Source organism: Micromys minutus (assembly GCF_963924665.1).
Source record: "Micromys minutus genome assembly, chromosome: 10".
Lineage (NCBI taxonomy): Eukaryota > Metazoa > Chordata > Mammalia > Rodentia > Muridae > Micromys > Micromys minutus.
Window position 1 is genome coordinate 28,668,068 of NC_137979.1, and position 15,953 is coordinate 28,684,020.

General features: G+C 51.7%; 1 protein-coding gene across 8 annotated transcripts in view; it reads left to right on the plus strand.

Annotated features, from left to right (window-relative positions):
* MYO18A (myosin XVIIIA) overlaps positions 1-15,953 on the plus strand; it is a 97,591-nt gene that overhangs the window by 63,521 nt on the left and 18,117 nt on the right. For all 8 annotated transcript variants that reach the window (XM_080923959.1, XM_080923952.1, XM_080923954.1 and 5 more), the window contains 14 exons: positions 126-312; positions 572-815; positions 3,173-3,282; positions 6,952-7,017; positions 10,675-10,803; positions 11,430-11,573; positions 11,885-11,974; positions 12,105-12,224; positions 12,399-12,510; positions 12,961-13,088; positions 13,316-13,470; positions 14,904-15,027; positions 15,120-15,320; positions 15,834-15,944. In XM_080923959.1, the coding sequence (XP_080780085.1) occupies positions 126-312; positions 572-815; positions 3,173-3,282; positions 6,952-7,017; positions 10,675-10,803; positions 11,430-11,573; positions 11,885-11,974; positions 12,105-12,224; positions 12,399-12,510; positions 12,961-13,088; positions 13,316-13,470; positions 14,904-15,027; positions 15,120-15,320; positions 15,834-15,944 (1,921 nt within the window). The remainder of the gene's footprint in view (positions 1-125; positions 313-571; positions 816-3,172; positions 3,283-6,951; positions 7,018-10,674; positions 10,804-11,429; positions 11,574-11,884; positions 11,975-12,104; positions 12,225-12,398; positions 12,511-12,960; positions 13,089-13,315; positions 13,471-14,903; positions 15,028-15,119; positions 15,321-15,833; positions 15,945-15,953) is intronic.

The window sequence follows — 15,953 nt, forward strand, 5'->3', positions numbered from 1 at the left end:
GGAATGGATCGTTCCCACTGCCCAATCCCCTGCACAACCTCTATCTCGGGTTTTCTCCTAAGGAGCTGGGGTGAGAGGGAGTGCAGCCTCTGTTGTAACTCCTGTTTCGGGCTTGCCTCCTGCAGAAAGATCATCAGTAACCTCTTTCTGGGCCGGGCAGGCGGTGCCACGGTGCTGTCGGGCTCAATTGCAGGCCTGGAAGGTGGCTCCCAGCTGGCCTTGCGCCGGGCAACTAGCATGAGGAAAACTTTTACCACCGGCATGGCAGCTGTCAAGAAGAAGTCACTGTGCATACAGATCAAGCTGCAAGTGGTAAGTGTCTCTTATTTGTGGCAGTTTGGGCACTCAGCACACTCACGGCACCGGTGCCCACCCAGATCCACCTGCTTTGAAGACTGATCATGGGTTTGCTATGATCATGGGTTTGCTATGCCTGGCCAGCCAGGCCTGAGGAGGGCAGAGATGTCTGGACTTAACAATGTCCTAGCAGGTGGCAGACCAGCTGCTCTCATATGAGGAGTGGAGGTACCAGCCATCAGAGCACTGAAGGCGGTCCCTCTCCCTTTGGCAGGATGCCCTCATTGATACCATTAAGAGGTCCAAGATGCATTTCGTGCACTGCTTCCTTCCTGTGGCTGATGGCTGGTCTGGGGAGCCCCGATCTGCCTCTTCCCGCCGAGTTAGCAGCAGCAGTGAGCTGGACCTGCCCCCGGGAGACCCCTGCGAGGCGGGGCTGCTACAACTGGATGTGTCCCTACTCCGCGCCCAGCTTCGGGGATCCCGCCTGCTTGATGCAATGCGCATGTACCGCCAAGGTGAGCTATCCTCCCTCCCAACTGAGCCCTGGAGCTCTTTCCCAGAGCTGGCCCCATCCGGCCCTGCTGCTATCCTGTCTAGGGACTGGCTGGAGGTCTGCTTCCTTCTCAAGGTTCTTTCTTCTTACTATTCCCAGACCAACCTGTTGCTTTATTACTTTCTACTGTGGGACTCCTCCTCCATTCCCTTGCTCATTTTAGTCCTACACACACTCTCGAGCACACACACACACACACACACACACACACACACGTTTGCTCCATCCTAAATGCCCTATCATTTGCTCTCTTGGCTCTTCCTGTCCATCATACCTTGTGTGGGCATGCCAGCTCTGCCGAGGCAGCAGATAAGACTCAGTGCCCTTTCAGCTCCATCTGCCCAAGGGGAAACTAGTGCTAAATCTCTTGGAAGTACATAATATTCCCAAGAAAGGTCAAAAAGACCCTTTTAATGGACCCAGCTCCGGGGGGGGGGGGGGCGAGGATGGTGGCAGTTGCCGTCCGTACAGTATTTATGGCTCGCCAGGTGTTCTTCCCAGCTCTTTCACACAGTAATTCACAGCAGCCTCGTGAAGAGTAACTATCATCATCTCTAAGTAAGGAGGCAAGACTCAGAGAGGCTAAGGAGCAGGCCTAAGGTCATCCAGTGGCAGAGCTGGATTCCAGCCAGGCCGGCTGGCTTGTCTAACTTCTCTCAGAGAAATTAGGAATTGCCAGGTTTCTTCCCTTTGTTTCCTCCCATCACGTAGATGCTCAAGCTGGGCCACACCTACCCACAGACAGGTCCCTCGAGGTATCCCCACGAGCACCCTCATTTTTCTCAGCGGTGAAAGCCAGGAAACAGGCTCCCTACCCCGTTCTAAATAAATCATCGATCTGTCCCCACGTCTTGATATGGAGTTGGTGTTTATTATTTCAAAACCAGATTGTTACCGCTCTGAACCAAAATCAATGTGCTTTACTCAAACAAGCAGATCGATGAGGCCAACGGCAGCGGCCTCCCCCTCCCCCGGCCCCCAGCCACCATCGATAGCACTGATGATTAATTAAGATGCCAGGCGTCCAGACCTGCTATCCTGGCCCATCAATTTAATTGCAATTCAGATACAATCAATAGCTCACTTTGTCTCGGCCCCTCAGCGGCCCCCGCCTCCTGTTTCAATTACCAGGCACATGCATCAGCCTCATCTCCCAGTTGGAGGGTTTCCCAGAGCTGGCTGGCCAGAGCAAGCCCCCAGCTGGCAGTCAGCAGCCCAGGTGTGAACTCCACTTCTGCCTCCAGCAGCAGCCTTGGTGACCTTGGTGACCTTGGGCAACCCTGTGGCTCCAATCTCAGGACTCAGTTTCCTTGGCTGGAAGTTGAAGCAGATCTCATTTGGGATTCCTTTCTGGCTTGAAAATCTGTAATCTGGAGTGGAGCTTATGGCCCTCTGCTGTGGGCCCTGGTGAGATCGTATAATTGGAGTCTGTTCCTGCTAGCCTCTATCCTGACCTTGTTCCGAGCCAGGAGCCATCTTACCCTTCAGGTTTTTTTGGTTCTTGTTTTTGTCATTTAGCTTTAAACTCAACGGGAAGGGAGCCCTTCAATAATCCTGCTTCAGGAGACAAGAGACAGGGAAGTCCCATTCCACTGAGTGTTTACGTGCTAACCTGTGCTTACTACATATTTTCTGACTCAGTCTCTGTGACTGCCGTGTGGAATAGGGTCCAGAGCCCCGTTTAAAGGTGAAGATGGGCCTGGAGTGTGACTTTTAGCTCATGATAGACAAGGGAGCCCACATTCAGGAAGCCCTCTAAATGAGGATCACGGAGGACTGACTTGGGGATAGCTGGGAGGTCTGGGTGACCTCTCTAGGATACTTTCTGCCCTTCCAAGTTCAGGACTCTGTGATAATACAGAGACTGAATGACTCCTTGCAGCCTTAATAAGGAAAAACAGTAGGATATCAGATTATAGTTGAAAAAAATGTGGGGGCTAGCCTGGGAATCCAGACCCAACTCCTTACAACTATGTGACTTTGAGAGAGAGAGAAGAGGAGAAATATATATATTTATATATTTTGAGAGAGAGAGAAGAGGAGAAATATATATATATATATATATATATATATATATATACACACATATATATTTATATTTATATATTTGTGGTGTTGGGAATGAAACCTGGGCTACATCCATACTTTACCCTGAGCTAAAGGCTTCACATCCTGTTGTAGACCCAAGGGTCTGTCTTTTCTGGGCTTTCCCTGTCCCCAACCACCACAATCACCACCATCCCACCTCCCACTCACATCACCAACCTGCCTTCCCAATCAAGCTAGGTATTGAGGATCTGGCTCTGCTTCTCTCTCCAGGATACCCAGACCACATGGTGTTTTCTGAGTTCCGCCGGCGCTTTGATGTCCTGGCTCCACACCTGACCAAAAAACATGGGCGTAACTACATCGTGGTGGATGAGAAGCGGGTAGGTTTGGCTCTCCAGGATCTTGGCAGTCCTCCCTCATGCAGAGCCCTCTGCCCATCTTTCCTAGACATGGCAGGCTAGTCCTTACTCAAGGTTACCGGGTTCCAGTCAAACAAGGATAGGCCAGACACAACACTGGCAGTGTGACGTCAGCTCAGAGCATGGCTGCAAAAATTAGAGAGGAGCTACTGTTGTTGAAGGCCAAAAATTTGGTTGTCTGTGTTTTAGGAAGCCAGATAGTCATACTGAGTAAACATGCCAGAGCCTCCCAACTAGATGATGAGGATTTGTGTTGTGGGTATCCCACTGATGGCACCTAAGTCCTTTGGCCTCGGCTTTCATTCTTGAAGTAGAAATATGTCTAGGGCTGGGATGGCAAGTCTACTTTAGTGCCAGGAACATATGGGTCTGAAAGCCTCTTAGAATCAAGAACTATCAAGAACTGCAGGAATGGCTTTACCATTTTACATGCCTACCTTGCCCTCCAGAGACAACCCCTCAGACAGCCAACAGGCTCCTTCCCTGCGTGCCGGCCTCACTTCCAACTTGACTCTGAAAGCACCTCAGTCCTCAGGAGGCTTCCCTGAAGGGAGGGCATGGAAGCCCGGGGAAGGAGAGCCCATGCCATTGCCTAGTCTGTCCCTGCACATTCCACCCATGCCCTGACTCACAGACATACACTCATGGAAGCCTCAAAGATGTCTGCAGTCTTGGGTCTGTCAGGGCTCTACCTCACCTTTTTCTCATAGGTCCTGACTTCATCCTAGTTCCCCTCTCATGGCTACAGGCTGTACCTGTTTCCCTGGAAATGTTGTCCTTCCCAACTGTTCTTTCTAAATGAACTTCTCTGATCACAGCATCCTACTTGTAGGTAGCCCCTGCTCAGGACATCTGCTGTTGGACTCAGCAAGTCTTTTCCAGTCTAGACCAAATCTATTCTCTGATCTGTCACAAATTTTTAAAAATTTACTAGCGAGACAGTGGTGGTGTACATCTTTAATCCCAGCAGTCGGAGGCAGAGGCTGGTAGATCTCTGAGTTCAGGGCCAGTTTGGTCTACATAGTAAGTTTCAGGATAGCTTAGGGTTACACAGAGACACCCTGTCTTAAACAAAACAAAACCCAACCAACCAACCAAACAAACAAACAAAAACAGAAGCAACAAAAAAGACAAAAATTACTTCATTTTCTGCTCGGCCTTGACACCGTGCCGAACCTACCCATCTCAACTCTCTGAGCGCCATAGCTCTCTCTTGTCCCTACTCTGAAGGGCCAGCCCTCGGGTGGCTGTGCTCTTCATGTTAGACTCCCAAGGGCCAGGGGAGAAACTATACAACCCTGTAGACTTAAATCCCTACAGGTTTGTGATCCTCACCTTTAGGTGGGCCCTTGGCATGGCCTATTAAGGCTTCTGTGTGCCTTCCTTGTATGGCATTAGCACTGATCTCCTTGCCCGCTCTGCTGTTCACCATCTTTCTCCTCGAATCTTCCCCTCCCTTACCCTCCCAGTCATCTTCCCAGACTCTGAAATCGAGGGTCCAGCTTCTTCTACATCTTCTTGCTTCTCTTCATGTTCCTCCTCCTTCCAGTCCCCCATCCTGCCTTGGTGGACACAGGGTGGAGATGGGACCTTTTTTGTGCAGTTTTTCCCTTTGTGGCTTAGAATCCGTCCCATCTGGGATAACCATTTATGTCTTGATCTCCGACCTCTCCTAGCTCTTTTGTTAACTGGAATGGTTCCAGAGATATCAGTCTCAGTTACAGCCTCTACCTGAAAGAGACCCCCCCCCCCCCAGTGCAGCTCCCGCCTGAGGCCGTCCAGACTCCTCTCCTGAGCTTCTGTCTGTTCATCTGCTGCTGTCTGTTTGGCTGCCTCAGCTGCCTGCTCCTCTCTGGTGTTCTGGGGCTGCTCTCCCCATTGCCTTCGTGTTGCTAGAGCCACTGGGCACTTTTCTATTCTCTGTTCTTTGAATTAAAAAAAAATTATTTTTACATCTTTAAGTGTTTTACCTACATGTATGTGTATAACTTGCGTGTTTGTCCCCATGGTGTCCAGAAGAGGGAGTCAGATCCCCTGAAACTGGAGTTACAGATGATTATGAGCCACCATGTGGGTGCTGGGAATGGAACCCAGGCTCTCTGGAAAAGTAACTAGTGCTCTTCACCGCTGAGCCTCCTTTTCAGTCCCCCTCTTTATTTTTTTAACATTAAAAAAAAAAGATTTATTTATTTTATTTATATGAGTACACTGTAACTGTCTTCTGACACACCAGAAGAGGGCATCAGATCTCATTACAGATGGTTGTGAGCCACAATGTGGTTGCTGGGAATCGAACTCAGGACCTCTGGAAGAGCAGCCAGTACTTTTAACCACTGAGCCATCTCATCTCTCCACTCCCGCCCCCCCTTTTTTTTAAAGATGTATTTATTATATATACAGTGTTCTGTATATGAATGCTGTTCTTGTATATATGCCTACATGCCAGAGAGGGCACCAGATCTCACTATAGATGGTTATGAGCCACCATGTGAACTTAGGACCTCTGGAAGAGAAGCCAGTTCTCTTAACCTCCGAGACATCTCTAGCCCCCTCTCCCCTCCCCCCCACACACTTTTTTTTTTTTTTAAGACAGGCTCTTATATGAGTCATGAGTCTCCTGAAAAACCACTGGGTAGACCAGGCTACCCTAGAACTCACAGAGATCCATCTTCCTCCAGCTCCCAATGCTGGGAGTAAAAGTGTGTGCCACCTGCCTGGCTGTTCCTTGAGTTTTTGCCTTTACCGCAGACAGCTCTGTTGTTTTGAAATGTTTCCTGCTTGCCCTCTTTGCCGCCATGCCTAGCTCACCAGTGTCTGCTCTTTCCACTCCCTCTAGAGGTTTCTGCTTCCACTCACCACTTTAGTAAAGATCTCCCTCCTCAGTGCGCCACCCGTGGCTGGATGTTTATTCTGCCCCCTCTTCCTGGACACTTCTCTCACCACATATACACTGATGATCTCAGGTCAGAGCCTCAGCCTCTCTGCTGCCCTCCAGGCGTACAGGGCTATCTCACTGCCTTCTGGATTTCTCTTACCCCAGACTGAGCATGCTCAGACCTCTCCCCCAGACTGAGCATGCTCAGACCTCTCAGTCTCCTGCCTCTCAGGCCTGTCCTTCGTCATATACCCCATGCCTTGGCCAGTGTGACCTCTTCAACTCTGACTCTGTCCCTTACTGAGAGAACCAAGCTGAGTTCCCAGGCACACTGCCAACTTCTTTTGTAGCACTTAAATCCCCACCCCCTCACTCTTGCAACATATTCTCTCTCATCTTGTGACACCCCCCCCCCCCACACTCAAGTTGTCAGCACTGTCCCAAATGCCCCTTTCTATATGGTATTTGGATTCTCAGGCCAATCTGTACTGCTCTGGGCTCCTTCACTCCCCACTCAACGGGCTTCCATGCCTTTTATTTTGATGGACTCCACTTGTCTTGCTCTCCGGCAACACAATTTGTTCCTCTTCTAGTCACCTCTGGTCCCCAGAGCAGACGTAGTAGTGGCAGCATGAAGACCTACCTGAGGGGCTTGCGGAAGGAATGGTGGGCTTTCTAGGAGGACGGGGGTGGGGTTAAGTAAATGGAGGTGACAAGAGCCTGTGTGGGCCTAACAGCAGCGGTTCTCTCCACAGGCTGTGGAGGAGCTTCTGGAGGCCCTGGACCTGGAAAAGAGCAGCTGCTGCATGGGCCTGAGTCGGGTAAGTTACCAGAAGGTGGGCAGCCGGGGGTTTGCTCCCTAGTGGCTCAAGGCTGGGCCTCCTTTCTGTTCTGCTGCTTTGTCAGACCTTGAAATCACCCTGTGTCCCTTCCGAGTCTTGTTCCCCAACTCCCCACTGGCCACTCAGGAACTACCTTTTCTTCAGCCAGAAGCCAGGGTGTAGATGTTCCAGCTTCAGCAAACCACTTTCTTGCCAAGATAGCTGATTCAGGACTGTGAAACTCTGTTGGAACATGGCTCTGACCTTGGCCTGAGGCCCTTTTGGGGAGTGGGAAACAGAAGGGCTGGATGCTGGGAAGGCCAGAGGTAATAGGAAGATTGTTCTAGAATGTCATCAGGGTCTGTAAGAGCAAGCAAGGACTTGGTGAGCTGGGCCACCACCTGCCCACAGGCTAAATTCCTCATCTAAATGGAATGTGTAGCATAAAAGGCAGATACTCCTGACCCTGGGCTCACACTAAGGGCCAGCTGAGCAGTCTTCTACAGGCAGGGAGGGAGTCACTGATTCAGTGTTCTTATGTCAGCAGAGAGGAAAGGGTCCCTGGTCACAGGGCCTCTTGTACAGCGTGAGGTGGAAGGAGAGGCACCATGTTTCTTTGTCTGTCCTCTGGTCTGTGTTTCCTGACTTTCTCACTGTGTCTTCTTATCTCAGAACCTAGTGTCCTCGGCTTTCTCTTTTCCATTGAGTCTTCAGTCCCTTCTGCCCCGTTTGTTGCTTTCTAGTCCTGTTTTTCCTTTCTCTTCATATTCTGTGTTTGTTCCCACCCTTTTGGTGTTTTGTTGTTGTTTTTGTTTTTCTGGTCTCTACTTTGTCTGTGACATCTGGCTAGCTCCCTTCTTTTCTCTCTGGTTACCCTCCAGTACGTGTACACACACATACACACACACACACACACACACACACACACACCTTTTCTGAAACTTGGAGACAGCCAGCTGGGCTGCCTGCAATCAAAGCCATTCCTTCAGCTGTGACTGCCTCTCAGGTTAGCTCACACCCAGGTTTTTCTGTGAGTTCCTACCCCTCTAGCCGGCTGGACCGCTGCAGGCTGGTACTGGGAGTGGCACTCCTCCAAGCCAGTTCCCAGTTTCCCAGACACATCTCAGGCAGGAACAAGCCTGCCTGCACAGGTTGCTCTTCTTCTGGCTACATCTTAGACCCTCAGCTGTCCGGAGTCCTTCCAGGTCCCCAAGCTGAGGCAGGTGAGCCACAGGGGCCTACTGGTACTCAAGGGAAAGGGGGCAAGGCTGGGTGTTTGCTTTGAGACAAGAAACTTTAGCTTTGCAGGCTGCAGTTAGCACTGTCAGGTGAGCAAGGACTGGGTGTCTGTCATAAGGCTTCGGTGGAGTGGCTGTGTTAGAGGCCTCTGGTCCCTGAAGGGTTGGACCAAGACTCTGGGAGTCTGAGAGTCTCCTGATTCTGTAAAATCTGCATTAATGGAATCTTGAGGAAGGAGATGACGACAGTCTTTCCCTAATTTTTTTTTTAATTTATGCATATGTGCTTATAGTGGGTGCTATTGAATAGAGGCCAGGGGTTGAATCTGGTGTCTTTCTCTCTGCTTCTCCACCTTATTTATTTATTATTATCTTGGTTATGTTTATTTATTTAGAGAGAGTTGGAGGGTATATGGGCATCCTTGTGTTAGGAGAACAGCTTGTAGAAGTTCGTTCTCCTTTCTACTCTGTGGGCACTATAGATCTCACTCGGGTTGCCAGGTTTGGTGGCAAATGACAATTCACTGAGCCACCTCCTCAGCCCTGTAAGTCTTAAGTTTTTTGAAACAGGGTCTCTTACTGAGTTGGGAATTCACTGACTAGCTAGACAGTGCAGCCAGCACACTCCAGGACTGTCCTCTCTCTGTACCCTACCCAGTCCCCAGGACAGTACAGACAGTACCACACCTGGCTTTTATTTGGGTGCCTGAACCCAGGTCGTTTTGCTTCTATAACAGGCATCTAACAGGGTGAGCCATCTCCTTAACTCCCCTCAAAAAGGCCCCTTAACTTCACAATTGTTGAAGAGATTTGAGGCATTATTTCTCAGTGTGTTTCTGAGCCACTCTGGCTGTCTGTACCCACACTCCTTTTCCCTGTCTGCCAGCCAAGCATGTTTGCTTGACCTAGGAGCAAACTGGCCATTAGAGGCTCCCATGTATATTACTGGACACTGAGGTATGAGTCAGACTTAAGATGCATAAGAATCCCACTTTGCCAGCTTGTAGACTGGGGACAGCATCACAAGAACGAATCTGCTCTTAGAGGATGAGGCTACTGTGAGGTCACCAGATGCTACATTCTGACCAGGTTTAGACTCTCTCTACTTCTTCCCTGAAGGGGACTCTGGGATCCTTCCCCTATAAGGACTTTATATTACCTGTGTTCTTCTTGATTTCCCAATACTAACCAGCCAAAGGGAATTCTTTTTCTCTTTCCTTTTTTTTTTTTTTTAAGATTTATTGATTATATGTGCACATAAGCATGTGCGTGTATGCCATGTGTACGAAGGCTCACGCAGAGGCCAGAAGAGGGCATCAGATCCCCTGGAGCTAGAGTTAAAAAGTAATTGTGAGCCACCTGAGATGGGGGCTTCACACCAAAGTCAGGTCTTCCTGAAGAGCAGGTAGTTCTCTTAACTGCTGAGCCACCTCTCCAGCCTTTCTTTCTTTTTAAACATAAAACATATTGATTTACTATATTTTTATTTACTTGTTTTGTTTGTTTATGGATATGTGCGTGGTGCCACAGTACGTATGTGGTGGACAGGATAACTGGAGATAGTTCTCTCCTACCATGTGGATTTTGGGGATCAAATTCAGGGTCTCAGGCTTGGCAGCTTAGCCATCTCACTAACCCTAAGAGGGAGATGTGTGTGTTTGTGTGTGTGTGTGTGTGTGTGTGTGTGTACTCGAAGACACTCTGTCCCAGGTGAGGGTGGGTGTATACTTAGTGCTTCTTTGCCTTGTCCAGGATGCCAGAGTCACCCACCTGCTCCACTTCATTTATCAGGCCAGTGCTCAGGGTGGCAAAGAGTGAGAGGAACAACTGGGTGTAGGGCACCCAGCAGGTTCCCTACACATCTGACTTCCAGCCCCCAAACCTGTATGACAGGTCCCTTGCCAGGCCCATTCACACCTACCTCACCAGCTTCTTCAAGAGAGTGTGAAACCTGGGCATAGGGGTGGGGCACTGACATGAAAGAGGAGGGGGATGGGCAGAAGCCCCACCCCCACTCTAGTCTGTCCTTCTCACACCCAGACACCACCTCACTCTTCACCTGCTCCCCCGTGGCTGGAGCTGTGCTTGGGCCCTGCAGATGTAGCTGAGGGGCCTCCCCTCCTTGTCTGACCAGTGAGAGCTTCCTGTTCCTTTGCCTGGTATCTTCTCTCTGTGCGCTGCAAGTCATTTCTCTTTGAAGTTAGCCTTTCACCTGGGCCTGGCCCTTCCTGAGCTGCCCAGCTCGAGCACCTCCCCTCCTCTCTTGGGCAAGTAGATTTTCAGGCAGTTCTTGAACCAGGGTCCACACTCCCTAGGCTGCTGGTTCCCTATGCCAGCTGCCTGTCCCCCTGACACCTCATCTTGTCTCTTTGCTGCCCCAGCCTAGTCTCCAGCTTTTACCTGACTGCTTCCCCGACAGGTGTTCTTCCGGGCAGGCACGTTGGCACGGCTGGAAGAGCAACGAGATGAGCAAACCAGCAGGCACCTGACCCTGTTCCAGGCGGCCTGCAGGGGCTACCTTGCCCGCCAGCACTTCAAGAAGAGAAAGGTGCTGCTCTAGGGACACCCCAGATTAGATGGCACAGCAGAGTACTTGTGGGAGGGCATGCAGCATACGTGCCAGGGAAGCCAAGCAGTTATCAACATCTGAGAAGGGGGTGGGAACCTCCCAAGAGCACCGTGCCTGGGCCAGAGTGGGAAGCATGCTTGAGTGCTGAGCAGTGTGGGCATGTGCCCCAGCCAGGTTACTGTGCAGTGGGAGTGTGGGGGGGAGCCGGGCCCAGGCAAAGGTGGGCTCTGGTTCATGGGCTGCTCTATGAAGATTAAGGAGCTGTGTCAGCGACTCCTTTTCTTATTAGCAAGTCCATAAAACAGCCAGCACTGCCGCCTCTTGTGTTTCAGCAAGATTAGGTTTTATAGCACAGCTAGGCCAGGGTGCTGGAAATAATCAGGCAGCAAATAAAGCAGATGAAATTATTCCTAATGACAGTGGGACGTGAGTGCCCTGTGCACCGCTCCCGGGCCCGCCCACCCTCAGAGGGGTGAGGAAATGTGGGAGCCAAGGGGGGCATGAAAAGGGTCTGGTCCTGGGAGCCGACCCAGGGGTTGTGCGGGTGGTGGGTATGGCTTGGCCAGGGGAACTGAAAGTTCATCATGTGGCAAACTCAACTGCAGATCCAGGACCTGGCCATTCGCTGTGTGCAGAAGAACATCAAGAAGAACAAGGGGGTGAAGGACTGGCCCTGGTGGAAGCTCTTCACCACTGTGCGGCCCCTCATCCAGGTCCAGCTGTCAGAGGAGCAGATTCGAAACAAAGACGTGCGTGACCTCCAGGGCCAGCTGGGTCCTGGGAGGGACTCCATGTGTACAAGGGTCTTGCTGGTGCTCTTAGGATCATTTGGAAGAGCTGGTATCTTTGAACTTTCCCATCAGGCAGATGTCCCTCTGGAATTTGGTCTGGACCCTAGGTAGCTTCTTGGGATAAAATTACAGGCATCTCCTGCTTACAGAGTAGGGTCTAGGCTCAGGAGTCCTGGGAGGCTCTCCTGTTGTGGGCATGCCTCCCCTTTATGTCCTCAGGGACAGACCTGGGGTCTTCACCCCTCACAGCATGTCACTTGTCCCTACAGGAGGAGATCCAGCAGCTGCGCAACAAACTTGAGAAGGTGGAGAAAGAGAGGAACGAGCTTCGGCTCAACAGTGACCGGCTGGAGACCCGGGTGAGCGACTCCAGTCACCAGACATCCTAGCCCACTGTCCCAGAGCAGCCTGCCCTGGCTCATGAGCCAAGAGTTCTGGCTGGGCGAGGCAGTCACTTCAACCGGTGACACCCCCCTCCCCCAACCCCAGATCTCAGAGCTGACATCGGAGCTGACTGATGAACGGAACACGGGAGAGTCCGCCTCCCAGCTGCTGGACGCAGAGACAGCTGAGAGGCTCCGGACCGAGAAGGAAATGAAAGAGCTACAGGTGAGAGTGGGGTAAAGACCCGCCGGCTAGTGACCGCCACACTCTACTTTCCCTCCCAAAGCCGCTCGGCACTTCCTCTACTGGCTCTACATCTCTGTCTGCCTGGGGTAAGCGGGTGGGGAGGACAAGCCCGGGGAGGGAGGACTGGCAAGGCTGACAGGCGGCTTCCTTCAGACCCAGTATGATGCACTGAAGAAGCAGATGGAAGTGATGGAGATGGAGGTGGCAGAAGCCCGGCTCATCCGGGCAGCCGAGATCAACGGGGAGGTGGATGATGATGATACAGGTGCGTGCGGAGGGGAGGAAGGAGGCCTGAGTGGCTCACGGTGCTATCTGCCCGTCCCTGGGTAATCACACACCCTGTCTAGCCTTGTCTCCCTCTCTGAACTGTTTCAGTAGTCAAGTACAGTAGGTAGATGAGAAGGTAACATGGTGGCACATGCTTGTAATCTCAGATGGCCAAGGTCATCAACTACAAGATAAACTCAAGGAGGGCCTGGATACATGAGATCTTTTCTCAAAAGCCAACCAGACAAAGACCTCAAAACCGCAGTGCCAAGGCGCTGAACCGCTACCGTAGGGAGGGCATAGGTGCTCCTGGCACTCTCTGGAGAGTTTCCCTTTGTAGTGGATCCTTCTGGCCATTGTCCCAAGACTCCTAAGTCCTTCTGGCTGTCTCTTCCCCCTTCCCGGGGACCCTCAACAACTCAGGAGCTGTCTAACCCCTGCCCTGCAGGGGGAGAGTGGAGGCTGAAGTATGAGCGAGCTGTTCGGGAGGTGGACTTCACCAAGAAGCGGCTCCAGCAGGAGCTGGAAGATAAGATGGAGGTGGAGCAGCAGAGCAGGAGGCAGCTGGAGAGGCGGGTGAGGCTGGCCAGGGAACCGAAGCCTGTGCCCAGGGGGCTGGGGCTCAGTGCCATGTCTGCTGGCAAACACGCCAGAGGTAGGCAGACCTTGAGAGGAGCAGGGGAGGGTGTGTTAGCTAGTCCCAAAGGGGCAACTAGGAACTACTGTGTGGATATCACGTCTTGGGTTCCGAAGATGTCCTGGTCTCGGTGGCTGCTGACCCTGCACACTTCCTCTGCCTCTAGCTTGGGGACCTGCAAGCAGATAGTGAGGAGGGTCAGCGGGCATTGCAGCAGCTCAAGAAGAAGTGCCAACGGCTCACGGCTGAGCTGCAGGACACCAAACTGCACCTGGAGGGCCAGCAGGTCCGAAACCATGAGCTGGAGAAAAAGCAGAGGAGGTGGGTGGCCCTGCCCTGAGCTCTCAGAGCCTTCAAGCCACAGGACCTACACTTGGCCAAAAGCCTCACCTGTGTGGTCGGTCATTCATGCTGTGACACAAAACACGCTCTCTCCTGATCTCCTAGGAGGAATTGGAAGGTCATTTAGGCCTCTACATGTGTTCCACTTAAAGTGTACCTGTCACCTGTCCCAAACCTAAAAAGGACAGGCTTTACCAAGTCCTGAACCACTGGGTCCCTGCCCCTGGCCCTCATGCCCCAACCCTGCCCTGCCTGAGCTGCTCTCACGTGCTTCTACTACATAGCACACTCTCCTGACTAATGTCATTAAGCCACCGTGCCACTTCCATCTCATTATGGTAATGGCACAAAGGAGGGGGGCATCCCTCATAGGAGAAAATCCAATCTAAATTAATTTCCCTGGCTGGGGATGGAATGGGACGCTTTTATTAGCATCATGAGGAGCCCACACACCCTGGGAACAGTGGGGTGCCTTAGGGAGTGGGAACATCGCCTCTTTCCCCTCCACTAGCTTCGATAAAGGTACCAATTACCTTTGTGAAGGGTAACCTCACCCCATGACTCTGGGAGTGAGAGGGGCAAATCAGAGCCCCCACTCCTCCCAGTAATGAGTCACTTTCCGTGTTCCCAACTCCCAGTTACATTCCTTGCGGAGCTGCTTCTTGTGCCTCTGAGGAGAACGAGGGGGCTCGGAGGTCTTTCTGTCTCCTCCAGGACAGGCCAGCAACCCACCTCCCTCGTTCTTTAACCCCACTCCATCCTTTTACCTAAAGACTGGAACTCTTAGCAGGAACCCCTCCTTCATGAGCACCCCAATAATGGTGCCAGCTTGGCCTAGTTACCATGTTGTTGCACCCCCTGCTGGGCAACTTATTAGGTTTCAGCTACCTGGAGTTTTCTTACTTTTATTCTGCTGTGGGATGGGGAGGAGGCTGTGGAATTTCCACCAGAACCTGCTTAGTTCTGCAAGGAAGGTGTGAGAGGGATTTGAGCAGTTTGCTCTTGATCTAGAGTCACTGGGCAGAAGGTAGAAGAACAGGAAGTAGAGGAGTCAAAGTGTGGTTTTCACCCCACACCTTATTTTTTGATCTATTGGAGAATGTAGAGATCTGTCTCCTGAGGCAAAGTCTGGCCTGCCTCTTTCCCAGAAGCAGGGTCTTGGACCCTCTGACACCCACTTGATGAAGCACTGAGTGTTTGACAGGGCCTCAAGTAGTCTGACCTATAACACCCTGGATTACAATTGCACGTCAGCAAGGCCCCCAAGTTATAACTGGATGAGTCGCTCTCATCACTATTCCCAGCCCTGTTGTTGTCTTCTCCCTAAATACTATGGAACCACTTCCTGCTGTTGCTGGGTACTGGAGACCTAGAATTTGCCCCTCTGCTGAGGCCACCATGCTTTCACACAGGTTTGACAGTGAGCTCTCCCAGGCACATGAGGAGACCCAGCGGGAGAAGCTGCAGAGGGAGAAACTTCAGCGGGAGAAGGACATGCTCCTGGCTGAGGCTTTCAGCTTGAAACAGCAACTGGAGGTACCAAGACCAACCCACTTCCTTCTCCATCTCCTCCGAGACCTGGGGACAGCCCAGTGTCAACCTCACCTTCCCTCCCTCTCTCTCTCTAGGAAAAAGACTTAGACATTGCAGGGTTTACCCAGAAGGTTGTTTCCTTGGAGGCTGAACTTCAGGACATTTCTTCTCAAGAGTCTAAGGATGAGGCTTCTCTGGCCAAGGTCAAGAAGCAACTCCGGGACTTGGAGGCCAAGGTCAAGGATCAGGAAGAGGAGCTGGATGAACAGGCTGGGAGTATACAGATGCTGGAGCAGGTACCAGGGGCTGGCCAAGGGAGGGAGGAAACACAGCAGGAAGTATTAACACAGGCTGGAGAAGGGCAAGGTCCACATTCATTCATTCATTCATTCAGTCAGTCTCACCTACTCATAAAATGTGCGAGTACTTGGTCTCTGCCAGCCACAGAGTGACTATAGTTAAGTGCCACAGAGCTTTTTGCAAAAGCAGATCCTAGTTGGGTCTAGAGAGAAAGGAAAGAGAGGGTAATGCAGCTAGAGGGCCAGAAGCTCACAGAGCAGGTGACTGAACAGTCAAGTCAGTTCAGGGGGACCTGCTCAGGGGGGAAAGCTTCAAGATCATCTCTCCTTCCCAACCTCCTCCAAGCCTTGGCCAGGCATTTAGTAAGGAGTCGAACTACAGCTTCCATGAAGAAGTTGTCTTCCAGGCACAAAGTAGAGCAGGCAAAGAGAGCTGGGGTGGAGGCAGTCTGTGCACCTCAGATGGGGCCCTGCTGGGAGAGGAACCTTGTCCTGACTCACAACCCGCAGACCAAGCTGCGTCTTGAGATGGAGATGGAGAGGATGAGACAGACCCATTCCAAGGAGATGGAGAGTCGGGATGAGGAGGTGGAAGAGGCCCGGCAGTCATGTCAGAAGAAGGTACGGCAT